General features: G+C 38.5%; 1 protein-coding gene across 18 annotated transcripts in view; it reads right to left on the bottom strand.

Annotated features, from left to right (window-relative positions):
* Nucleotides 1-9416: 9416 nt before the first annotated feature.
* Nucleotides 9417-27268, bottom strand: part of ELAVL2 (ELAV like RNA binding protein 2) — a 168432-nt gene continuing 150580 nt past the window's right edge. For 16 of the 18 annotated variants that reach the window (XM_048850767.2, XM_048850766.2, XM_048850782.2 and 13 more), the window contains 4 exons: nt 21187-21340; nt 18338-18563; nt 12633-12671; nt 9417-12135 (listed from right to left, as the gene is read on the bottom strand). In XM_048850767.2, coding sequence (XP_048706724.1) covers nt 11805-12135; nt 12633-12671; nt 18338-18563; nt 21187-21340 — 750 coding nt within the window. In that variant the 3' untranslated portion in view covers nt 9417-11804. The remainder of the gene's footprint in view (nt 12136-12632; nt 12672-18337; nt 18564-21186; nt 21341-27268) is intronic. The other 2 variants (XM_048850769.2, XM_048850768.2) reach the window with 1 other exon arrangement.

Here is a 27268-nt window from a genome sequence, read left to right on the forward strand (position 1 = left end):
TGCATAGATCCAGGTTCTCTCACATCCCCTCCACCCCCATACACACACAAACTCACTCTCCTGCTGGTAATAGCTCATCTAAACTGACCACTCTCCAAGTTTAAATCCAAGTTAAACCTGTTGATTAAAAGCCACCAAAAGAAAGGCATCCTAACTAACATGAATGCATCAAGATTTTGACTTCAATCTAAAAGGAGATCCACACCAAATGTCACCCATCCAAAGCTCTGGACTCTTACATAAAAAAAGTTTGAAATTTCTCTAGATGCGTACACTATAAATCATCAAAAGCAGCAGCAGTTCTTCCCTACCTACGTCCTACCACATCTCATCTAATTACTAGTCAACAGACCAATACAATTTAAAAACTCCCAACTACTTGCTTAGTCTCCAACAGGCATCTCATCCTCTGCTCTCCACCAATGCCCCCTCAAACAGACTGACTTTGTACCACACCGACAAGGTCAGAGACTTGTGCAGTTTCAGATAGGGGTGTGAGGACAGCATTCCAAAAGGGTCCTCAGTTGAACACTCTTTCCCCAGGCTTTTCTGTGAAGGTAAATCCAGTTCAAGAGCCCCTTCCTGATTTCAACTGCTATAGTTGTGTTTCACTAGGAAAGGGGTGATTTCTCAGGTGGGAAGGTCCCAAGCAAGTGCATTTAGGTCAAAGCCAACATACCTTTAATTTCATTCGCTAGCCAGAAAACTAAGAGGAAAGGAGTACTTGTGGCACCTTAGAGACTAACCAATTTATTTGAGCATGAGCTTTCGTGAGCCACAGCTCACTTCATCATGGCTCACGAAAGCTCATGCTCAAATAAATTGGTTAGTCTCTAAGGTGCCACAAGTACTCCTTTTCTTTTTGCGAATACAGACTAACACGGCTGTTCCTCTGAAAACTAAGAGGCTAATTAGTTAAGATGAGCTATTATCAGCAGGAGAAAAAAATACTTTTGTAGTGATAATCAAGATGGCCCATTTAGACAACTGACAAGACGGTGTGAGGATACTTAGCTTAAGGAAATAGATTCAATATGTGTAATGACCCAGCCGCTCCCAGTCTCTATTCAAGTTAATGGTATCTAGTTTGCATATTAATTCAAGCTCAGCAGTTTCTCCTTGGAGTCTGTCTCTGAAACTTTTCTGTTGCAAAATTGCCACCCTTAAATCTTTTACCGAGTGGCCACAGAGGTTGAAGTTTCAGAGGAACAGCCGTGTTAGTCTGTATTCGCAAAAAGAAAAGGAGTACTTGTGGCACCTTAGAGACTAACCAATTTATTTGAGCATGAGCTTTCGTGAGCTACAGGTTGAAGTGTTCTCCTACCGGTTTTTGAATGTTATGATTCCTGAAAGATTTAATGTGCTTACTTCAAGAAACCACGTTACAATCTCCGAATTGACGGGGGGGGGGGGGGTAGCCTCATGTACAGTACATTGCAGTACTCCAACTGTGAGGTTGAAAAGGAGAATTATGATGGTATTGTCTGTGTCCAAGAACAGGCCTGTGTCCTGTCTAGATACAGGAAAATAAGGCAGTCTTGGTCATTGCTGTCATTAGATCATTCATCATCTTATAAGGGTGTAGCCAAACTTGTACAAAACCTCTCACACATTTTCAAGCCCTCAACCTAGCCCACCACCACCTCAACATTACCTGGCATGAGCTTTCACCATGCCCCAATTGTGCCCAGACACTGGGAAGTGCATCTGAATATACTCTGTGGATTGGAGGAAATGGAGGTAAAATGCTGGTATCAGTAATGCACTGCATCATCAGCATTTTGAGAACACTTCAGCCTATGCTTTCCCACTGAACTCTAATGGCCTCATTCACACATTGAATAGAAAAGGGCGACAGAGCTTTGTGGCACCCCACATTACCTCATAACACCCCCTGAATCTTCCCTGTAACAAAAGCCCAAGTTACTGGAGTACAACCCAATCCACTCCCAGAAAGAACAGCAAAGCACATCAAAACCAGCTCATTGCTCATGGTATTGAAGGCAGCTGAGAGACCTAAATCTCAGGGCTTCTCTATGTGCTGCAGCAATGCACAGCAGAGGGATGTCATTGTAGAGCACTCTAAGGTGTTGTGCCGTAAGTGCCCCATGTAGATGCTGCTGGTGTCATCTAAACAGTTCAGAGTGCGCGTTAAACAGTACTGTTTCAAACAGGACTACATCAATGTGCACTAGGTACCTTTTAAAAAGCGCCAGCAGGGTCTACATGAGGACAGTTAACAGTGCAACAATTTATAGTGCTCTACAATTTACACCCCCCCGATGAGCACTGCTGCACCATGTTGACAAGCCTGCATTATGTATGCATTCATTTTTGCCTGTTACTACACTATAGAGTTTCATACAGGTGTTCCAGCACTAGTACAGGGGCACACAGACCAGTACAGTACCGGGCAAATTGGCTGAAGCTATCGTAAAGAACAGAATTGTGAGAGACACAGATGAACGTAATTTGTTGGGGAATAGTCAACATGGGGTTTTTTTTTTTGTTTGTTTGTTTGTTTGAAGGAAATCATTCCTCACTAATTTATTAGAATTCTTTGAGGAAGTCAACAAGCATGCGGACAAAGGAGATCCAGTGGATATAGTGTATTTAGATTTTCAGAAAGCCTTCAACAAGGTCCCACACCAAAGGCTCTTAAGCAAAATAGGCAGTCATGGGATAAGAGGGAAGGTTCTCTCATGGATTGGTAACTGGTTAAAAGATAGGAGACAAAGGGTAGGAATAAATGGTCAGTTTTCAGAATGGAGAGAGGTAAATAGTGGTGTCCCCCAGGGATCTGTACTGGGCCCAGTCCTATTTAACATATTCATAACCGATCTGGAAAAAAGGGCAAACAGTGAGATGGCAAAAATTTGCAGCTGACACAAAACTACTCAAGATAGTTAAGTCCCAGGCAGACTGCGAAGAGCTATAAAAGGATCTCACAAAACTGGGTGACTGGGCAACTAAATGGCAGATGAAATGTAATGCTGATAATGCAAAGTAATGCACATTGGAAAACATAATCCAAACTATACATATACAATGATGGGGTCTAAATTAGCAGTTACCACTCAAGAAAGATCTAGGAGTCATTGTGGATAGTTCTCTGAAATTATCCACTCAATGTGCAGCGGCAGTCAAAAAAGCGAACAGAATGTTGGGAATCCTCAAGAAAGGGATCGATAAGAAGACAGAAAATATATTGCCTCTATATAAACCCATGGTATGCCCACATCTTGAATACTATGTGCAGATGTGGTCACCCCATCTCAAAAAGGATATATTGGCATTGGAAAAGGTTCAGAAAAGGGCAATAAAAACTATTAGGGGTATAGAACAGCTTCCATATGAGGAGAGATTATTAAGACTGGAAAAGAGGCGACTAAGGGGGGGGAAGAGATACAATAGAGGTCTTTAAAATCATGAGTGGTATAGAGAAAGTAAATAAGGAAGTGTTATTTATTCCTTCTCATAATACAAGAACAAAAGGCCACCAAATGAAATAGGCAGCAGATTTAAAACAAACACAAGAAAGTATTTTTTCATGCAACGCACTGTCAACCTCTGGAACTCCTTGCCTGAGGGTGTTGTGAAGGCCAATACTATAATGGGGTTCAAAAGGGAGCTAGATAGATTCATGGAAGATAGCCGTTGATGGACCTATTAGCCAGGATGGGCAGGAATGGTGTCCCTAGCCTCTGTTTGCCAGAAGCTGGGATTGGGTGACAGGGCATGGATCACTTGATGATAACCTGTCTGTTCATGCCCTTTGGGGCACCTGCCATTGGCCACTGTCAGAGGACAGGATACTGGGCTTGATGGACCTTTGGTCCGACCCAGTATGGCCATCTTATGTCAATCTTTGCTCTGAGCAGTGTAAAATAGCAAGATCTCATGTAAATATTGCCTTGCATTTCTAGGTTTACTTAGAATTTACTGCCAGACAACATTTTGGTAGCCTCTGTCAAATAAACATTTTGGTTTTAGTTCAATTCTTAGCAGACCCGTGTCAATCACAATTGACCTGGATCAGCTTGCTAAGCAGGTGGGCATCTGCACTATGGGTGGATTGTTTCTTGGGCATCAGCACCTTTTCATTGTTAATGTCTCCCTACAGTCTGCTCGATGTGACACACATTGTGAAGGGGTATTACTTTTACAGGAGAGGAATGGTGGGAGAAACGGAAGGGATAAGGTAGGAAAAAAAAAAGATGGAGTGTGATTTTGAAGGGAGAGAAAAAAGGGACGGAACACAATATAGTTAAAGGAAGAGGAATGAGGCAACAGAGAATAGCTAGAGGTGCAATAGGAATTACATTGAAAACACAAAAAGAGATCCACCAAGATCTAAGACAGGGGAAAAAAACAAAACATGGAGTGAAGAGTAAGGTTACAACAGCAAGTGAAAAAGTTACATTTTTCAAAGATAAATATATCATTTGGAAGCAATTTCATTTATGTACTGGTTTTTAATTGCAAGAATTGATGACATGCCTTCAGAATGCATCACATCACACCAAATGGCATGTATTTTCAGACATTTCCCTTGGAAGAAACACCCAGAACCCACCTACAAGAGTTTTAGCCCTCTGATCTTCAACAATTAATATTTTCTACCCTGCTCAGGACAGTGCGATTTGCTTGCACCTGCCAGGGTGGGCCAAGTCAAACAACTGCCTACATCAAAGCGAGCACCTTACTCCCAGTCTCAGCAGAGACACTGATGACACTTTATGCCTCTGTTTTCCCCCCACAATCTACCTCGCAGTCTACTTAGTTTGCAAGTTCTTTGGGTCAGGAACTGCCTCTTACTATGTGCTCACAGAACACACAGTACAGTGCGGCCACTACTTGGTTGGGGCCTTTAGGTGTTATCTTAAAACCAGGAACATTATTTGTGAGGAAGCTTAAACTGACACTCTTTGGCAGATAAAGTGCTTCCCTTTCAGTGGGATCAGCCCATCACATTTTACAACAGTGAACTATTTTTTTTTTTTAAACTAAGTTCAGAAGTAAAGTTTATGTGCATTCTTTGTTTGTACCTAAATGAAAAATGGAAAATGCAAAAAAACCCCACCCCTCAAATTTCTATTTTCGAGATACTAGAAAGTTCTGCAATAGGGCTGAGGCTGTGGAAACAAAGGCGGATACTGCTGTTCTTTGTAGTAAATTTGCAACATAGATCAGTGTGAGAAAGGTTTCAGAGGAACAGCCGTGTTAGTCTGTATTCGCAAAAAGAAAAGGAGTACTTGTGGCACCTTAGAGGCTCAAATAAATTGGTTAGTCTCTAAGGTGCCACAAGTACTCCTTTTCTTTCAGTGTGAGAAAGTAACTGATCCAACCAGGTCTCTGGAGTAAAACTTTTCAGACAGAAAATACAAGCTGTCAGATAGGATACACAAGCAGCCTGAAGTGAAGGATGTAACTAAACTGTTTCGGTCCACCAGAATAGTGCCAATGTTAATCAAGGACAGAAAAATAAACAAACAGTCTGTCACCTGCCTTTCACTGACCACACTTTACAACTGCATGTCACAGCACAAAGAAACTTAACATTCCAATAAAAGAAAGCTGCTCCTTCCTCAATCCCAAAGCACATGTAACTTTTAAAAGCATGTTTGGAATAATTTTTGTCTAAAGAAAATGAGGGTCAGAGTGAAGATCACAAGGAGCAATAGGCCAATCTTGGTCTACTTTTTAAAAATATTGGTTTAAATTATTATAGGACAAACCTCGGCAGCCACACACAAAAATGGTCTTAGGAAAAAGCACAACGCCTCGGCAGATAAGTGATGTGCCTAAAGTTAAGCCTGTACTTATGGTTCATTAAAGTAATTTAAACATAAGCATATGCTTGTCTCAATGGGGGCTATATAATATGATAATTGAATGGGTAAAAAAAATTGACTTCAGATTAGCAACAGGCCAGACAAGCTAAATATAAATCTATGCATTCTTTTTAAGCCACACTGGTCTTGTCCTTGATAGAAACAAAACAAGTTTGGTCTTAATTCCCATCACAAACTGGAAAGTCAATAAACTAAAGTTACATGAGACCACAAACTCATTTATGTTAGGTTGTGAACTGATGTAGTGCATATGAATTACAGAACTCCGTGGGCCAGATTAATTTTCTATAGTTGTATTTGATTTTAACGAGTATCAGGGGGAAAGAGGGGAAGAGGACAGGAAGTCATGAAAAGTGGAAGTACCAGATACAAAAAAGGAAGTATCAGAGTACTAGGTCTTGCTGAAGTAGGCCACACCAACATAGAAATTGTAGTAATAGTTACCAGAAAAGCAGTAATAAGACTCCAGCTGGTTTGATAGCATTAGATTAGAGACCTTAACAATATTGTCAAAAACAAATGCAAAAAGTTACCATCTTGAAGTCATCAGTAATTTATATTTATTGGATTTTACACAGTTCCAACCCCAGTTACTGTTAGTAGTAATAAAGTTCTAGTTATTTTTGGAAAACGCTATTCACTCTGAACAGAGAAAAAACAGCACCTTACCATGTACTTTTAAGCATAAGTCCCAGGAAGGTGATGCCAGGAACAACTAAAATCTATGGAACAGAAAAGTAGAGTGGGAAACAGGACAAGTTATTCAGATTTGATTTATCCTAAGTGTAGGATTCATTCCATGCATTACCACAATGCATCTGTCTACAGTGAACACTCCACATATGAAGCAGAGTTTTCATGATTAATCCTTTGTGTCAGCAGCCATGAAATATCACACTGGAAGCAGTCAGATGTCATCTTGGTCAGTCATTAAACAGAAACATTTTTTCAAATGAGCTTAATAATGAGGAATTCAATGCAAAAATTAAGTTCTCTTGTAGTTCTGAGAGCTCTGTTTAATAGCAAGTTCCAGGTGATTCGTTTTATATTCTGGTAGGTTACTGGTCCAGCTACAAAAGGTGCTACTATACAAGTCTGGCAAGGACAATAACTCAGATGGGAAATAAGTATATATTATCTTAGTCCTGACGGAGTTGGAACCTCATTTCTGGCAAGCGGCTTTAGTTCAGAACTTTTTTTAGATTCTCTCATGATAGGCATAAAATAAAACTGTAGCAATTTTATTGTTAAATGTCATAAGTAGTCTATTGCTTTTCAACTCAACTGTGAAAGTGGTAACAAATATTGTACATCAACTCACTATTTCTAAATATTCATAATCTTTTTCGGAGCATAATCTAATATGAAGAGCATGACGCAAAAGAACAGCTTAAAGATTCTGAACTTCGCCAGCACATTGGTAATAGGAGACAGCCCTCCATTCCTAGGTCACTCATTTCAATCCCATCTAGAGTAGTTACCAAGAATCATTAACAGCTGATAGGCAATCTATATGAAATGCATTTATAGTCTCAATCCTGTTCCTAATAGACAGGCACCCACATTACAAGAAGTTACACTCAGTTAGCAGTCTGAGAAAACAAATGCTTGCTTACTACTGGAAGCAGTTCTCTTCCAGACTAGAGTTAGTTGGGGATTGGTCCTGCTTTGAGCAGGGGGTTGGACTAGCTGACCTCCTGAGGTCCCTTCCAACCCTGATATTCTATGATTTGGCATATAGGTGGTACGTTTGTCCCGCTGCTGGCAACTTGTGTTTCAAAACATCTTCTATATAAAAGACTGTGCATGTCAATCACCAGCACAGTTAATCTGCATTTCTTATAATTACTAAATCCATTCTGTTAGTCTCCAAATGTTTTCCTGGCTCTGACATTTTAGTTTTAACTGTAGTTTAATTTTAATTTTTCTTGTGCATGAATTTGCAATATGAGAGGATTTACCAGGTGTCTGCAAAAGTTAGTCTAGCATAAGGTGCTGAATACATACACAAACTATATTTGTCAGATATATTTAATAAATATTATACTTCAAAAGTTACTGCTCCCAACTCTACCCACAAAAAACAATTTTTGCATCTCCCATTCTATTTCTCTTGTGAATACCACAAAAGCTTGCATCTGTTACAAAACCCATTTCTGTATAACCTCACATAGAACTTTTACATTTGTTTAATCCAGTTATGAACAGCGCTAATCAGAAATGCATTGCTGTGAACTTTTGAATCTGTGTTCCCCCAAACAAAACATTCTTCTGTCAAACTGCATTTATAACAACTGGCATTTAGGGTTGTGTTCCCAATTGCGAACTTGCTTGTGTACACATAGCCCTTTGAAATACAAGTATATAGTATTAAAGACAGGTATTCGTGTAAATATCACATTATTTATATATAGTTGAACCTAAGTGATAGCTTCACTTAAAAATATTGGTTTGAGGAGAATATAGAGAGAATATTGAAGTTATCTTCCAATGTAAGCATGTGACTTGAAACCATAGGTTTTCCTTTCCCCTAGTGTGAAGATTTGTCCCTGCTGGGACTTGAACTCAAAAAAGCTCAACCACTTGAGGTTAAATAAATAAAATTAAAAAAAAAAAATCTATTTGCTGCCAGGCATAGAAGCTCTTACATCCTCTTTTCAGGCCTCCAGCCACCAAAGGATATGATGATGATATAAAAGTCAGCGTGTACACTTTTTAGCTAGAGCAGACTGAAGCTTTTTCTAACACTGTAGTTACGGATTAATCTACTAAGTATTAATATCTATATCTAACTCTTCTCCCCCCACCCACCCACACGCAAGTAAATCCCACTTGAACACAGAATATCGACCAAAGCTGCAGCACATTAAGAACACACACCATATGGTTATGCATCTCAAACACAATAAGAGTAAGTGAAAAACCAAGGTGAAAGGAATTTAGGAATATAGTAAGAAGAAGAACTGCAATGATAGGAAATTTCTGATGCTTTATTACAGATGTTGGATGTTCAGGGAATTGAAGTGAACAAAACCAGTGAGATTAGGAGAAACTCTTTAACAGCAGATCGGAGAAGAACTTTAAATACTAATTGGGAACTGTCTCTGCAACACATAAGAAGAAGAAGAGTGGTGGATTAATTAGAAATGTATAACCCTGGTTTTGGATACGGGGAAAAGATTAATACTGTAAAATAATCACTAAAATGACACTGCCTCTACATAGTAAACTTAGTTTCTTTTCAGGGTTGCACTTATCCAATGCGTGCTATTGAAATGACCTAACATCTCAGCTTGCTACAAAAAAATGTATTTGGTTTGTACAGACTAGGCTGAGTTCTGGCCTCATTTACACCAGCACAAGCTAAGAATAACTCCAGTAAAACCAATGGAGCAATTCTGAATTTACCCTGACTTAACAGAGAGCAGTATTTGGCTCCATTATTCCCCCCCGCCCCTTTGCTGATCAACCTGTCCACTAGAGGAAAACCTTTCACCCAATGAGAAAGCATAGCTATTAAAGCAGAGGAAAAAGTTAAAAAGATCTGCTCGTCAGACTGTCTTCCCTTCAACTTTGTTTATTGATGTACTGAACATGAAAAAGTACAAAGGATCCAAACACAAAAGAAAACATGTACAGCCTCTTAAATACTAAACAGAATATATTTTCTATTCCAACAGATGTGAAGTAATACTGTACAACTTCAAATAAATACCAGCCTTACATTTTATTAAGTGCTCTGATAAACACTGTAAAGTGAAACCCAATTTACATGCCTTCTCATCAATGCCTTTGTTTGCTACAGTAGTATAGGAAAGAAGCATGTAGCTACTGTTTTCCCCATATTGGAAAGTTTTATATTTTCTAAAGTATATACAAGTTTTAATGCAGAGGATAAGCTTCAACAATCTAAGTGCACCTAAGAATGAGAGAGAGTGCTCAGGAAGTCAATTGAGTTTTGAATAGCATTGAGTGGGTCAGCATGAAAACTCGCTTATTCACTTTAGCACGCGCTTCACAGTATATGTACTGTACTATACTGAAAAATTTATAACTACAGTCTAAAAGAATAAGAACCAAAAGCAACTGCAAAGATAATGTACAACTATGTTATGCATAGCACATTGCTTGTTCTAAGGGGAAGCATATGAGCATCTCAGTTTATACAAAAAGCAGGACGTAACTATATAGTTGTCAGTGCATCCTGGTGAAGGCATTATAGCCCTCAGCTTTTTAAAAAATTTATTATAAGCTAGATGCTAATCAGAAAATATTTTGTATTTTTTCTTAAATTTCTTCAATACATGGTAAAGACTTTTATTTCCCCAAATAGTGATTTAAGCATCATACAAAGTTAAATTTAATAGTATACAGGTATTTATGATTTTTGTATGAAAAATGTAAGGAAATTTGTTCAAATCCTATGGTTATACTCATTTTTACCACAAACATATTTATAAACAAAAATGTAGCATCACCATAAACAGCTGAAGCTAGACTATCTACAGACAAAATTAGCAACAAATCTGATGCACTGTAAATTCAAGTCCTCAGGACAATGAAAATGAATAAGCAGACCTCAAGTAACAATGTTAATGCCATTTACAAAGGAAAAAACTCATACGAAAACATTCAAAATCTGAACATCACTTGGCAACATAAGTCAAAAATAAACCAAAACCAAAATTAGCTGAAAGGTTCATAAACGCAAGGTCTTATTTACATTACACAAAGCTCAGGTGTTAGCCTTGAACGTAACTTTCAAAATACTTTCAAATATATCCAACTCAGACTGCTTTCGCTGATTTGCTGCAGCGCAAACCATGTGCAACGTCTTTTCTTAAGACAAAACAATTCTTCAAACAATACTGCAAGTACATCACTAAACACCATGAGCTCTATCTGAAGGGAATTCTTTAGGAAGAACAGATTTTTTTTCCCCCATCTCTCGGTAATTTAAATTTCTTGCCTGCTCATATATATTTTTTTTAATTTTCATTTGTTTCAAAATCACAAATTAATGTGAGCCACCTATCACATAATAACCAGGATGATCAGAGATTTCACTGATGATTACAACAATGAAACCACCAGTGTTTCCCATTGATTCTACTTCTTAATACAAAGATCTCAAAAGTATTTCTACATCATAAATCTTTCTAAATTTTCCCCCAACCATTGCAAATTTCCTGGTAAGTTTTAAAAGCTCACTAGGTGTCATATGAAGAGATTTCTCAAAGTATTCAAGTCAAAATATTTGTTCCAGGACCAGTAAAAAGTTTCTCCAAATTTTTCTTTTTTATAAAAATAGATGCTTTTTTTAAACCCACATCAAAGAGGCTCTTATCTCTTTGGCAAGGTACTGCTTTACGAAAAGTTCTCCAGTATTCTTACAATAAGCTTTTATTATAATGTACCCCCCCATCCCCAACCCAAATCATAATTACAAAATAAATACTGTTTATAACTTTATAAATAAAATGTAAACTTCAAAATACTTTTCTTGAACAGACAAAACAACAATGCATTAAATGTAAATTAAACACAAAGCTAATCAGGAAAATACAACATAAAACAACCAAGTTAGGGATTACAACACAAAGCCTCAATATTTACTCACATGTTCAAGGCAGTTATGTAAAAGAAAAGAAACTTCTTCCCTTAGCTGAAACATTTTAAAAGGTCCACCTTCTCCAAAGAAGGCAATAGAATGCATTGTGACAGGTAAAAACCCTGTACCTCTTGTCCATATTCAAACATAAAAGATATTTAAGAAGTTTTAATTCAAATACTAGCAATAAAAAAATGTCACATATTCTTAGGATGCTAAGTAGTCATTTTATCCCCATTTCAACACTGACTTACAAAGACATTTACTAATGTATAAAGTTTCTCTTAACTTGCCTTTGTTGTATAGTTTTCATATATAAATGGATTGAGGATAACTCATTAGGCTTTGTGCGTTTTGTTTGTTTTAAAGGAGACCTGCAAGACTCTGTCCCCAAGACGGTATCCATTCAGGCTGGCTATTGCCATGGCTGCCTCATCATAGTTGGTCATAGTCACAAATCCAAAACCCTTGCACTTGTTTGTGTTGAAGTCACGGATGACCTTCACATTGGTTACTGCTCCGAAGGGTCCAAACATTTGCCACAGAATGCTCTCATCTGCATCAGGTGCCAAATTGTACACAAAAATGCACCACCCTGTTCCTGCATGTCCAGGGATATTAATTCCGGCCAAACTGGTCATTCCATCAATGGTCATTGGTGAAAACCTACTAAACAATGTGGGAAACAAAGAATCAAGAATAAGAATAAAAGAGGGGCTGTTTACAGTCAGTTCCCCCCAAAGCTATTTTTTTTAAAACAACTGTAGACTATTTACAGTTTGCATGAACATTCCAACCAAATTAAATTTCACATTGTAAGTTACATTCAAAGTGTACGGAGATTATGCACAATGCTGAATGGCACTACACAAGTGACTGGCTAGAAGAAATAAACATTTTAAAAAAAAAAGAAAAACCATGCCAAAAACTTGAGGATTAATGATAAAAATCAAGAGGAATTCCATGGAATAGATACAAGAGGTTTTCCCTTTAGTGAACGATGGACTGAAAATGAAAACTGTTTCAGTTGAATGTCTCGACATGCAAAAAGAACCCAACATAAACCTTAAGGGGAAAAAAAAGTATTTACAATACTCCAAAATACTTTCTCTAAAGAACTAGTTTGTTGGAAAAGTTATTATCAACCTAATATGATTCTTTATTACCTCTTTACTCCATAAGCCATATTGAGCAGATTGTCCAACCTGCAAAACATTTAGCAAAGTATTCAGTCTCTGGATTTTCTCCTATCCTAAGGAAACTCAGTATATTATTGCCAGTTTCCTTGAACTGTATTCCACAGAACGTGTATGCGAAGTCTGAAAGCTGCTAAGAACTGTGACATACCTTACAATACATGAGGTTACTGCAAGAACAGGCACATGTCCTCAAACAACATGCACGCTCACATTTCCATCAGATAGTCGTGTGTAGAAACAAGTTTCTAGTCTCCAGATTAGCGTAGAAAGTTATGCAGTCACCAGTGACCACAAGCTCACTGGAGCTCTCCAGAAAAATCAGCTTTCATATAAGATTCAGCTCTTATTGAGAGACATTGATACTATGTTGATGGGGAGCATAGATGTACCCATATCAGTGTACATTTCTCTATTATTGACAGTTGTTAGAACACTTATCTCAAATTATAGAAATAAAAACATAAAATTGTTCAATATTCTCAATTCCACTTAGGGTGACCAGATGTCCCGATAAAATCAGGACTGTCCCGTGTCCTGACCGACGTACGGTCAGGACGCCATTTGTCCCGATATTTTGCTTCGGCAGCACTCCGGCTTTTGGGGTTTTTTTGCGCTTGGGGAAGCAGAAAACCTGGAGCCAGCCCTGGTTGGGGGGTGAGCCTGTGGATGCCCCCTCCCCCCCCCCCGCATGTGTCCCGACATTTTCTCGTCATCTGGTCACCCTAATTCCACTGTTCTTGTTTTACTGGAAATTTATTTCCAACGTAGGAAGGCAGACCTGCTATTAGCGTTACACTTTTCCCCCAGAACTTGTTAAGTAGCAGTGTCAATGCCTCCTTGCCCAGCTGCAAATCCTTTGATAAGTGGAATGCAACCAACGCAAGGATGCCAGAGCATCCCTGAAGATTTAAAACTTATGAATCAACATCTAACCATGTGATTCTCAAACAGTGAGGCTCCATGGAAAGACTCCAACTTCCTTCTGGGAAAACTCATGCATGCCAAGGGGAAAAAAAACAGAATATTCCCTCTTACTTTACAGTTTAGGACTCTACAAAATATGAATTGCCTGTACATTCAGTAAAAAGGGAATGGTTTATTTTATGCTGAGTGAGATGTTAAAATCAGCTAAACGAGGGAAAAAAATTAAGTAGCTGTCCTAGTTCACATTAGGACATACATCCACAGTGCACTCTTCTTTTAATAAGACGACCAAAAGATGTGTTTATATTGGGAAGTGCCTGAATAATGCCTATACTGCCGGCAGAAAGGCAATATAATGCTTTGTATCAACATCTCATTGAACACCTATTTAAAGGGAGGATGAAGATAGGGGAACTACTCTCAAAGGGCAAAATGGGATTTCCCCCCCAATGTACATTCAGTAATTTTTCTCTGAGACTGTCAATGAGCACCATTTATGAAGGTGTTTTGTGATGGGATCATATCCAATAGAACATGGACTGAGATCACCAAATCACATCATGTCATGCCACTGAACAATCAAACTGCAACTTTTCAGTATCTACTCACTTGAGTTGATTGAACCTGTAATCTAAAGGTGAAATCTCAATTATTCTAGTCATCTATTGCCAACACAGGGTATTGTATTTGAGCTGTCTTAAGAAAAAAAAATAAGAGTCCCAAAGAAACCTACCCCACGACTGCTATTTGTGAATAGTAAGAAATCTGAAATACTGTCATGTGCGTTATATAGTTCTCTTGAAAACTTTAGAAAAATCAGTTTGCTCCAAGCTTCTTCTCTGCAATACATGGAGCTATGATCTTCCTAGAATGTATCAGTCAAACTACTTTTAAGAATGATGACAAAGTTTTGCATCTGTTCTTCTATTTTTTTTTTTTAATAATAAAACCAACTGCTGTATTAAGTTGAAGAGCAACAGCAGGTACCTCCTAGTAGGTATTATAATGGGAAAGAAAAGGAGGCTTGCTGCTTGTGGTAACTCAAAGCTACGCTCATAACTGAACAAATAAAACTAAATATTTTCTAACTATGAAGACTAGATCCAAGTTCCCGTCAAAATAATAAATTTCACTATTACATCACCGCAGTTTGATTTCCTATTTCCAACTTTCAGTAACCCAGAAATTCTGATCTGCGAACACTGCTATCATTTTTATCGTTTTCTGAAGCACAAAATGAAATGAGTAGCATAATTAAAAATTCTATTTTAATTTCAAACAAAGCTACAGCAACTTCTGGGAAGGAGAGGCTTTTTCAAGTGCGACATGATAGAGTTTGTAGTTTTTGGCCCACTCAGTACTTACCCAAGAACCACTGGTCATGAACTAGCATTTTGTGATCATACTTGCTTTAATTTACGACTGGTACACCATTAAAACCGAAGGACATCACAATTAAGTTCTTTATATTAATCAGTGTCCCTTCCCCACTCATACTTCCTGTACAATACACTTGTATCATACTATGAAGTGTTTTAAAATGAACTTACAAAACAACTAAGCCAAGTTTTCCAAACGGGGGCACCTAAACAGTTTAAATTTCAGAAGCATTCACCACTCACCTCCTGTGTATTTATACTGAGAACTGAAAGTGCTCAGCATATCTGATACCCAGGGCACTTATTTGGGTGCCTTAACTTAGATACAAATGTTTAAAACTGCTCTAAACCTTTAAAAATTAAGTCAATCTATTTAGGCAGAATTTTAAACTGACATTTAATCTTGATGGAATTTTTCTATAATTAAGTTAGAAACGAATTTAAGGAGAACCCTCAGTAGGCATCACCTCACGGAAGGAAATAAATTTACCACATAAGGTCTAGTCTACATTCAGATGTTGTACTGGTATAACTATGTAGGCTAAAAACATCACACCGTTTAGCCAGTATAGATACATTGGCATAACTGTGTTCATATAAAGGGGCTGCATTATTATATGCATGAATAACGAATATAAAGGTATCTTATTCTCCTTCCTGTGCAGGAATAAAGCCACACTGCTATAAGCACATTTATACCAGTGTAACTGTATCCACCTGAGGGGGTTTGTACTAGTATAGCTATGCAGCTGTTCTTACAGCAGAGCTACTTGTTTGTGCAGACATGACCACAGTAAGGCTTCATGCACTGGTGAGCTTGGCTTAACCTGAGTTAGAGGCTCTGGATTCTACAGTGCTCCAGTGCACCAGACTGGAAATTCAGTGAGCATTTCAGATTACATTTAAAAACAAAGGGACAACATTTTCAAGAGTGATTTTGGATGCCTTGATTTCTGGGCACTCAACACGACACAGTTCAGAAGGGCCTGATAATATAATCAGTACAACAGAATATCCCTTGTCTTCTTCAATTTGAAATTTAATTAAATTTCACGTTGGCCATACATTTTCAGGATACTACCAAATTGTTTATCAAAATCCATGTAACTGCACAGCAGAAGCTATTAGAGGGAAGTTTACTGAGAGATATTGGGGATTATGGAACCAACATATTGGGTAGATGTTTCTCGTGAAGTAATCAACAAATGAAATAAGAGCTTATATACTACAATTATGTTTGCTATACAAGCCCTAAGATATATATAATGGATGTAAAATTATGACACATTTTAAAAGTTAACACCCTATTGACAAGACAGCATGTTCTGGAGGAATAAGTCAAAAAGGCCCCAAATTCAAATCCTGCCTCTGCCATTGATTCACTGTGTGGCCTTTAGCCAGTAATTTCGCTTTTCTGCCTCACCTTCCCCACCTGTAAAAATAGGGAAGACCACACTTCTCCATCTAACTCACAGCTTGTGAGATTCAATTAGTGTCTGCAGAGTGTTTTGAACACAAAAATATTACAACAAATACTATGCCTTATTGTTGAGTTTGATAGGACAATTCACATTTCCCTCACAGCAATTGTTTCAAGCTGCTTTCAGACACAAGCAGACATCACTGCATCTGTTTGCACTCTTTCTGCAACCATATCAACTAGGAAGATTTTATATTAAACCTGCAAAATTATTTTCCAGGATCTAAGAACAGGATAAATTCCATAGCTCTGGAACACATGGGATCCTTTAGGGAATAGTAATAGCTGGCATATCCCTATTACTCACATAACTAGATTAAAAGACTGGGACAGACACCATGATCACTATTCAAGAGATAACACGTACAGATACTACACCACTGGTATTAAAGATACCTCAGTTATAATGGCTATAAGAAGAAAACAGACTTTTTAATGGAAAAAACTGTACCTAAAATAGAAATGACTCTGGGATTTTGATGGCCAATCTTACCAGAAGGTGCTGAATGCCACAAGACAGAGGCCTTGGCAGCAAGAATTATTTACCTCTGTTTTCAGGTCCACAAAACAACTCCCCCATGAGCTTACTTCAGCACAGTGCATTCTGGGATGTGTCGTCTTAGCAGTGCAATTTCCACTCCTGCAGTCAGCACTGGAGCAGGCAGTCTGCATATGGAAAAAGGGCAAGTCTATTTTTATTCAATATTCAGCGGTTTTCTGCAGCTTAATAATCTTTTTATACCCTAGTTAAGGAAATCCACTGAATACTGAATTAAACCAGTTACCCTTTCCCCTAAGACAGACTGCCTGGTCAGCACCGGAGCATTACTGGACGGGGCCGGGGGGGGGGGCACTTCATGTCACCAGCACTGAATGCCAAGAGGTTGTGGAGCTGTACGACTGTAGTCGCTGGTGATCTGCTTAGCGGAGATGTAAACAAACATTTAGAACGTCTGCCAAAAATGTGGTCTATGATGTTTGTTTGGGCATTCAGCCTTCTAGTGAGGGTGGCCAGCTTGCAGCTTTTGTAACTGTGTGTACACTTTTCAAGGAGATATCAGCTGATCCAGTTTTTACTTAGAGAGAACGAAGACTGTTTTTACTGTATATTTAAGTTTTTCAATGTTTAATGCATTCTAGTCACACACCAGGAAAAAAAAAAAGCAAAAAATCACTGATAGAAAAACAAAAAGCCATCGGGTTTATGAATGTAGATACAGTATTTGTTTCTCACCATCTGTCCTTTTTGATACACTAAATATCACTGAGAAATGTTTATGGCTGTAAACTCAAAAGCATGGGAAAAAAGATCCACCAAAAAAGTACACACCACACAAGATATGTGGCTACATTTTAAAAATGGAAGTGTAGGGTCAAACAAGGAGATATATGGCAAGCTGAATTTAGATCTCTAACTAGACACAAAAAAAGTAAGTGAAAGGTAGGATGGGGGATCATGTTTTGGCTGTGGCACACCATATGGCCAAGGAGGAAATTAAATGGTCTAAACCAAAGTTAACTGAATTGACTTGCTTATGAAGTCAATAATACCCTACGAAATTAAAAGTAACTTTAAAAATCATGACTCTCTACCGATGCCGGCTTGGGAAAAAATATCCTGGCTTAACATTAAATGTTGCTAATTAAATAGCTTAACCAGACCAGAGCTTCTAAATATCTAGTAGACAGCAGTGCTTTTTTTTTTTTTTTTTAAATTGTTCTGCACCTTGCATTTGGAAAACTTTCAAAAATATGAAATCTCATATAAAGGGCGGGGAGGGGCGGATCACTTCAGGAAGAGAATGGGGCAGGACGAAACTGAAATGGACAGGCCCGTGGCAATTCCAGAATTCAATGGTTCAGCCATAAACGTAACATATTTGACTTACCTAAAGCGTTGAGCCTGCTGAGCTAGAGGTCCTGGATACCTTCTGTTTGGAGACTGATACAGCTGGGAAAGGATGGCCTGATTGGTTTTTTGGCTTGGATTGTTAGCAAACTTTACGGTGATTGGCTCTGTGGCACCTGGAGGTTTCTGCCCATTCAAACCTTTGATAGCTTCTTCTGCTTCAATCCGCTTGTCAAATCGGATGAATCCTACACCTCTTGATACCCCTGCATAGAGTGAAAGAAGCACATGTTGATTGATTAATTCAGGGGACTTGTAGAATGCAGAAGATTAAATGTAGGTTTACAGGTTACCATAAACAAGAAACTTCCACAGCAGAGATTCAGTTCTGGCAACAAGTACAAAATGTGACTTTTCTAATACTACCCAATCCTATTAATTACAAATACAACAGGCCACACAGTACATCTGAGCCACTTTGTATGCAAAAGGAGATCGGGGAGGGGAAAGGGAATTCTAGCTGTGACAGGATTCAAGCAGTTAGAGGGGAAAAAAATTCTGAATTCAGTTGATTCTACACTTGTCTTTACCTGGCACTTTGAAAAAGACTTCAGAACCAGCCATACAGTAGACTAGATAAGGAGGAAAAGACTAAACTATTTTTGAATTAAAATACTTGTAGCAACATCCCCCCAACTTCCAGCCCATTTAGGGTGCACTGGAGAAAGGATGCCTACAATAATTGTGCCACGTTCAAGACTGAAGTACAGATTCTGGGTTGCAACAATGGGAATTTCTGCTATTTTAATCGTCAGTGTTCATGTTCCTATAAACTTGATGCAGGATTTCAATATTTCACTGCACAGCATTTTAGCTCCCTCAACAAAAGAGCCTATTTCCAGCTTTCCTTGTCCATAGATTTAAGATATATTGTGGAAGGGAGGGGGTGACTTGGAAACATTTGGTGCAGGCAGAAAGCAAGGAGGGTACGAACAGTAAAAAAAAGAGGGAAGGACTAAGGAGCACATTAAACCTCAAACAAGTGGCTTAAAATGAATTCACTTTACTTGGACAAATTAATGGGAATAGGAGGAAATTGGAATTATTCAGAGGCCTACTGCATTTTGTTTCATCAGCGAAAGGACAAGGAAAAGTTAGAAGTTTGTCCACAAGCTCTTAAAATTATTTAAGGGAAAAAGAAATTCTATCATCAATCAATGACCATTTAGAACATCAAAATGACAAGGAACAAAGAGTAAGGAAGTTTAAAGAGCTGAATGGCACAGACTCAACTTTGCATTTCTTATCTGTCAGTTTGTGTCACAACATTATTCTTCAGATCATTTTGAATCTAACGCTTCCCTTTGCCTTTAAAATAGTGTAAAAACATTCTTAGAAGGCTGCAGAATACTTTTCTAGGATAAAAACAGTTCTTACATTAATTCGTATGAGAATGTGTATTTAGGGTCTTCTACCCACTGTATTTATTAGGGTGTACTACACACTGTATATTTATACATTTTAGAAGTCTATTCACCTGTTTATTTTGGTACCAGATCATACATGCTATTTCCACATGAATACTCATGAGAAACGTAATGAGTATTTAGTGGACTGTTTGTAGGTCTTGGGACTGGAAAACTGCATATTCTAATTCTGGCTCTACCACAAAATTGGTGTTTCACTTGGGCAGATTGCAATATGCATCTCTCAGTTTTTCCAGCTATACAATACCTACATGCAATTGCACACTAATTATCGGTAAGTTTTCACACACTATTATACATAAAACATACTAAATTTGGTGTTATGCTTTCAACAAAGTTCTGAGTTTACTTTTCTTTTATAGCCAACTTTATATCCTGTTTAGAGAACAAATTAGAAAGGTCAAAAAATGTTTCTTTCCCATGATTTTGTCAAACACTGATATTACAGTTGGACATTCCATCCACCAAACGGTCACTATGGGGGTCAATGCGATCAGAAAGGAAAAAAAAACAGACATGAAGTGGTCAGGGGAACGGAAGGGACTGAAAGGTTTTTGAGAGGAGAATCATTTTCTATGCCCCAGCACTAGTTGTACATTGTTTAAATACAGTCCATGAAAACGGTCTCCTTTTTTATTTGATGTTCTGTGCCAGCCTTTATAGGAGAACTTTGGTGTAGACAGAAGATATACTACTTCTGAAATTCAAGTCAGCCAGTTGAACCGTCATGAGTATACAGAAAAATGAGACATCCTGTCCGAATCGGACTAGTAAAAAGATGCCGTTGGACGTTTTGTGGCATCCAGTCTGTATCGGAGGCACATGGTAATAAAAGTATCTAACCTACCAGAGTTCCCAGTTTGCTTTTAGCCTGTGCTAGCCCTGCTAAGTACAGAATTTATCTGCTCCTAAGGATCTCAAAGTTCCTATTCTTCTGTGTGCACATAGTAGATGATGCAACCTTGAAAACAGTCTTAACAGCAATTACCAGTTCGGGTCTTGTGTAATCCTAGCCTGAGAGAACTAGCTGTGCATTACTGCATAACATTTTGCTTTTTATAAAAAGATTGTTTATTAGCATTTTATAAGGAGCATGGGGACTATTTTCACGCAGCAGCTTGGAAATGAAGATTATAGCAGCTGTAAATTTATTACAAGCCATGGAACAGGCTTCAAACCTGCACCTTCAGGGTAGAAATGACTCAGGCTGGCTCACTCCACTCCCGATCTATTTTTGTCCATGCATATTTATGAAGAATTCCAGCAGAAAATTGCATTTTCTGGCCCACATATACCTTTGATATGTTCTGGATGCAAGTCTGCTGCCTTGGAAGGTGGAATATTTCACAACCTGCCAGTCTGAGAAAGTGAAAGAGACAGTGCCGAGCAGCTGCCTACTTACCAGTGACTTGGTCAACTAGAATACGAGAAGTAATAATGCGTCCATATTGAGAAAAGAGCTGCTCCAGTTCCTTCTGGGTCATTGTTTTTGGAAGTCCACTGACGTACAAATTTGCATCTCTGATAGAAGCTGAACTTGGTCGCGCATAGGAAACCTTGGGAAAGGGAGGGTAATTTATTTTTCTTTTTTAAAAACTACTCAGACTATGATTGAAATGGGACAAAAAAAATTGTGTCGCCCACTTATTCAAATGACTACAAGGTAATTACAAAAATACTGCTCAACGAGCTAAAACTTAATTTTCAAATGTTGCCTTAAGCGTCAAATAATCCAGGGCTTTGGAGCGGAGCCCGGAGCACCTCCGGAGCAGTGGAGCTGCAGGTTTTTACCTGGAGCTGGAGCAGAGCTAGGGCACAGTTCCAAAGCCCTGAAATAACCAAAACACCACCACAAGGCAAAGGAATAGGATTTATTTAGTACCCCAAGCCAGTTAAGTCGTAGTTTAAAGCCGTATTCCAGAGCCGTATTCCAAAGGAGAAGAATGGTGTGTGAATGGACACTTAAGCCAGCTGTTGGAGTAAAAAAAGTGCTCTTGACACTAGTTTAAGCCCTTTTGTGATAAGATTAAAACAGAAAAAAATATCCTATCCATTTCTTTATCAGAAAAATCTGCTGCATTTTTATCCATTCATTTCATTCTCCCTACACACTAAAAATGCAAGAATTAAAGTTAGCTTTGAGATCAGGGCCACAGATGCCTTAAGAAAGGCAATCCAACACACTGGCAGCTTTGCTACTTCAGTATTGCAATTGTTGCCCTGCTCCTATTGCACAGTTGTATGACTCTCCCCCAAATAAAATACAAACCTTCCTAAATGTCAGAATTAGACAAACAGGGCTAAAAATGCTAGATAATTTTGTAACTCTATTTTTAAGAATAAGTAGCCATGCTGTTTTTTTGCACATTTTGAAACAATGCTAGGGTCCCCCAACCAAATCTGACTGATAGTCTAAGTTCTCTGGATTCTCTTGGACATCAGATATTGGGAATTCTAACCAGTTACTTTACTGACTACTCAAGACACCTCGCTACAATGGGGATAAACATTTCTGCGAAGGTTTTCAAGACTATGTGCCTAAAAGCAGGCTCCTAAATCCTTAAGCCCTTAAAGCTGCAGCCTGATTTCCTAATATGCGGAGCATCCAGCACTCCCATTGAAGTCAACATAGCTAAACTGTCACCTTTATTGCTAAAGTCGCATCAAAATCAAAGTCTGTACAAACAGGGCAGGAGGGGCAGAATGCATCATCTGGCATCTTTCCATTTCGGGTAGCTAGAGAGGTTACATTTTATCCATCTTGATAATCATTCCCCCTCCCCCACACACTTATTTGACATTTATCCAATCCAAAACAACTATGAGAAATAAAGTAGAAAATTCTCAAAAACATCTTGGTTAAAAATCAGGCAGCTTTGGCTCTTCACTGAGGGTATTTTGTTTTAAATCCCATAAAAAATGTTCTGTACCCATGCTATTAAGGTAACCTTAATGCTGTTTTCCATTTAAAGGACAAACAGATAATGTCCAGTGTTCTTGTCGACAAGGAGAAAATCTAGTTAGGATTTCAATCCTTCACTTATTAGTGGCAGCTTATCATTATTAGAGTTTTAGAACAAGGATTAACCATATATTCTAAAACGTGCTGAACTATATTGTGGACCCAGACTGGCCTATGCCTAGCTAGATGCTTCATAAGTACAATAAATACAAATGCGAGGATTTGTGAGCTCCTCATTTGCTAACGAGGGCCATACAAGAACCCAGAATACCCACAATTTCAGGTAGCTGAAAACACCTGTCCTCTAGTCTCCCAGAGCAGTAAACTAGTACATATAATGTGGTATAACCATATCATTTCTTCCATATCTACTTTGCCTCTTGTGGTATACAGTACTTTAGATTTTTTTTTTTTTTGAAGAGTGCAAATTTAGTGCTTGTAAAAGATGCTGTATTAATAGAATTAGAGCCTCATGTCCTTTTGTCCACAGAATAGGAACAGCACAAACTTACCATACATGGCTCAACTGGTTTTAACTCTGACAGGACAAGACCATCCCCTGGAGCTGCAGAACAGCTAAGGAATTCAGTCCCTTTGTGCTGAGGAGCACACATGGCCCTGCGAGTAATGGGCTGACAAAAGGTACCATTAGCTGTGTTGCCTTATTGTAACACTTCAGCCCCAATTTGACATTTCTCCTTTGTCACTAGATAAGGGAACCCCATGCTAAACCAAACAGCGACAATACTAGATATATACAGGGATGCTCTATCCAAAGTAGTGGCTCCATACCAAGTTTAAAATTACAAGTACAAAAAACAAAGATTTCCCTCTCGCCTGCTTTGGATCCATTGCTCTAGACATCAGCACTCACAGAAAGTAGCAAGCACATCCATGCACTATGTACGGAAAGAGTATTGACTTATCTTGTGTTAGACTATTTTATTACAAATAAAGGAATAGGTGACTGCAGGTCAGATACCATCTCCCACTGAGATGTTTCTACAAACCATAATTAGCCCAACATTTATAAATAGGCTGTTAAGTCTATTCAATTAGACTTGAATTCCAGATATTTCTACTTCTCTATAAATAGACATTTTCTAATTATCTACTGCCTGATCCACAGAGAATGACAACTCAATTTTGTACTGCTAAAAACAAAATAATGCATTGAAGACCAGACAGCACTGCTGCATGTACACTTAGTCTCTAAGGTGCCACAAGTCCTCCTTTTCTTTTTGCGGATACAGACTAACACGGCTGCTACTCTGAAACTTAAGAGGGCTGGTATTTCTCCATCCAACACATTGCTCATCTCCCACAGTTGTGTGCGCAGTGCCCCAGTGAGGGAGTTTGTACTCAGATTCATTTGGAGGCTCTGGCAAAGAGCAGAATGACATTACTGGTTCAAAAAACAGCACTAATAGCAGCCCTAAGGCAATGGCCTCCCTGCTTGCGACCTCCATAGTAATCCTGGGAGGGGATGCAAGTCAGCGTCAGATGCTAGACCTGCCTTTGGTTGACACCCCTCTTCTCTCAATTCACACTGCTGTACATCAGGAGCCAACTAAGCTGCTGGCTACATGAGTAGGTCAACTACTTAATACTATGGGGGAGGAAAGGGAGGAATAAACACTGGGTGAACAGTAAGGGGGATTTCTAATACTTAAGGCATCTCTTTCAAGCCTACACTTCATGTTTCCCAAGTGTGAGCGAAAAACATGGAGGTAAACTAGTTTCCTAGGAGAAAGGAATCCCGTACACAAGGCTCAGAGAGACGGAAGAGATCTGCTCTATGCCATGAAAGCAGACACATCAGGGGAAGGTGTGGATATTTAGGCGACATGGCAGCAAGATTTTTCAGTTAAAAAAATAAAACCATGCCTGTCTCCATTCGGCTGGATTGGGTAGAAATACACATTATTTCCATACAGAGCAGTGGCGCCAATTCAGAATAAGGTTCCTCCCCCGTTCTTGAAGAAACGCAGGACCCTAGTTCTCTTTTCTCCTCCCTGCCAGCAAGGCAAAAACCACCATAAAGGAGTCGTACACCAAGACCCATAGGACAATATGCCCTGTTTGTTACATATCTCAGATGCATTTTTTGTAATATCAATAAGAAAACCAAAAGTTACATTTTTAAAAAGTACTTCCTCTTTCATTTATTCTTCCTGGCAATCCCTTTCATATAAACTGTTTGGGAAAGAGTTGCATTGCATAGCGGTCTTGTTCTACGTGCAATTCTTACAAGTTTGCTTCATTGTAAAAATGAAGGGTATTTGGGCCACAAACAGCTACAAAAGCTGGAAAAGAAAAAAACCTGAATGACATGCCCCCTTCCTCTAACCAATTAACAGAAAGCTACACAGGAGAGAGCAGCAGTGAAATGCGATCCTGTATCAGACTACTGACAGAAATAAGTGTTTAATGCTTAAAGAGTACAACATTAGCGATTTATTCACAGAAGTCAAAGGAGTCATTTTAAGGGGAAAGAGCAAGAAGGTTTAAAGAAAAAAGGAAGGAAGGGACAGGAAGCTCAAATATAACAGAAGATTCCTCGTAAAATTATGCCGAACTGATAATATACGCTTAACAAAACTAGTGCTCCTAAAGAAAAATGCAAGACATTCACAGAAAGAAGAAAGGACTGGTATCAACAGATGGCCCAACTCTATTGCAAGAGGAGCATTTGCTTACTTGGGATTGCTAATTAGTTTCTAAACCCTACTGACAGAAAATCCACAGAAACTGGTTGCTTTACCTACAGTACAGTAACTGTACAGTATCTCCTATTCTTTATTCCCACCCTGTATCTCTTCTCCAGGCTTTCGTTAGTACAATAATTAGTTAACTATGATTCCATATGCAGTCCATTCATGCAATCTATATGCATTGAACTAACAGCTAAAAAAATGAACTTCCACAGATATTTCAACAGGTGAATATTTAATGGCTGAAGATCAAGGTTATGCAATGTCAAAACCACTCGGCACACAATCTAAGTTGAGAGGCAGCCAGAAAGCCTACAATTTTAATATTTAAAGATGATACATATAATACAACGCTCAACAGGCTGCTACTCTGGAGACACCAATTTAAGAACAGTTTTAGTGGAATTTTCCATTATCCTACAAACTGCAGCGTAAACAGCAAAGACAGTGGCTCTTAGAAAAGCATCTCTGAAATAGTGGCTACGAAAAGACAGTGAAGCTATGTATTTTTAGCTACTTTTTAAAAAATACTAACTCTCTCCAAATCTCAGTGACCAATGAAGAGATTTATGCTTTTCTTAAAAATAATCAGTTACTAGATTTCAGCTTTTTGTTCTCTTACTAACGCAAATTACTGCTGAAAAAAGTGCGAAGAGAGAACATTAGAACATTGTCTCCACAAATAAAGAACTTTCACCAATTCCTTGGCACCAATGATTACCACAGCATACATCTCAGTGCTGTGGTAATCTATGACAAGTCCATATTTTCAGGGAGCGAGGGGGCGTAGGAAGAGTAGTTTATCACTTGAAGACACTTTTAGAAGCGTTTCTTTGCATCAACAGGGATTCCTTCTACTTTTAAAACTTTCTTGCAGTTTCACTTCTTTAAAATTGACACCCTTGGATATACATTTATTATTTTAAATAAATTGCACTGCCACAGGATCCATCAGCCTGATAACACAAATTGACTCCAGACTGAAATTTGTCATAGATGGTATCTGTTTAGGAATAATTGCCAATTGGCTTTGAAAATAGGGACAGGAACATGCTTCAAGAAGCAAATTGTTCAAAACAGAGGGGTTGAGCACACAGATGTTTTATGAACTCCCCTTTCTATGCCTGCACAGCAAAAGGCAAAGAAATATTCTTTAATATGGTTACACTGAGGTTCTCAAGTGCTATTCTTATAACAGATTCTTTTGGTTCTGATTAGGAGTACTTAACTGCTTCGATGCCAGGAATCAAGAACTCTTCCTCTGGGACCTTACTACCAGTAATGAGATGCTGTAACACTAAAGAGAGAAATTCAAATCCCAATTGCCAGTCAGTTAGTTTAATATAATCCTTAGAACCATAAATAATGAAGTTTTCTGCAATTTCATTCTGAATGAGCAATTCTTCCCTGCCCCCCACCTGAACGTTAAAAGTTGCATTTTCCAGCATTCTGTTTGCTTTAAGCCAGTGGTTTTCAACTCCCTCCCCCCCCCTCCATTTGCAGATCCCTAAAAAAAAAAAATCAAATGGAGGTGCAGACCCCTTTGGAATGCCTAGTGTGTGCACCCCCAGAGGTCTGCAGACCACAGGCTGAAAACCACTGCTTTAAGCATAAAATCTTCCATATATATCAAGTTACCTTGTTAAACACAAATTAACTTTGATGAATCTCCTCAAGTCAGAAGAGCCAGTTCACTCTAGCATTTGTTTTAGCCAACAGTACATAAACTGAAGACACAACAATTAGATTTCCTTCTATAAAGGAGAGTTTAAACTCAACCTCTGCAAAACTAGAGTGTCATTTATTAA

The sequence above is a fragment of the Caretta caretta genome, chromosome 5 (assembly GCF_965140235.1).
Source record: "Caretta caretta isolate rCarCar2 chromosome 5, rCarCar1.hap1, whole genome shotgun sequence".
NCBI lineage: Eukaryota > Metazoa > Chordata > Testudines > Cheloniidae > Caretta > Caretta caretta.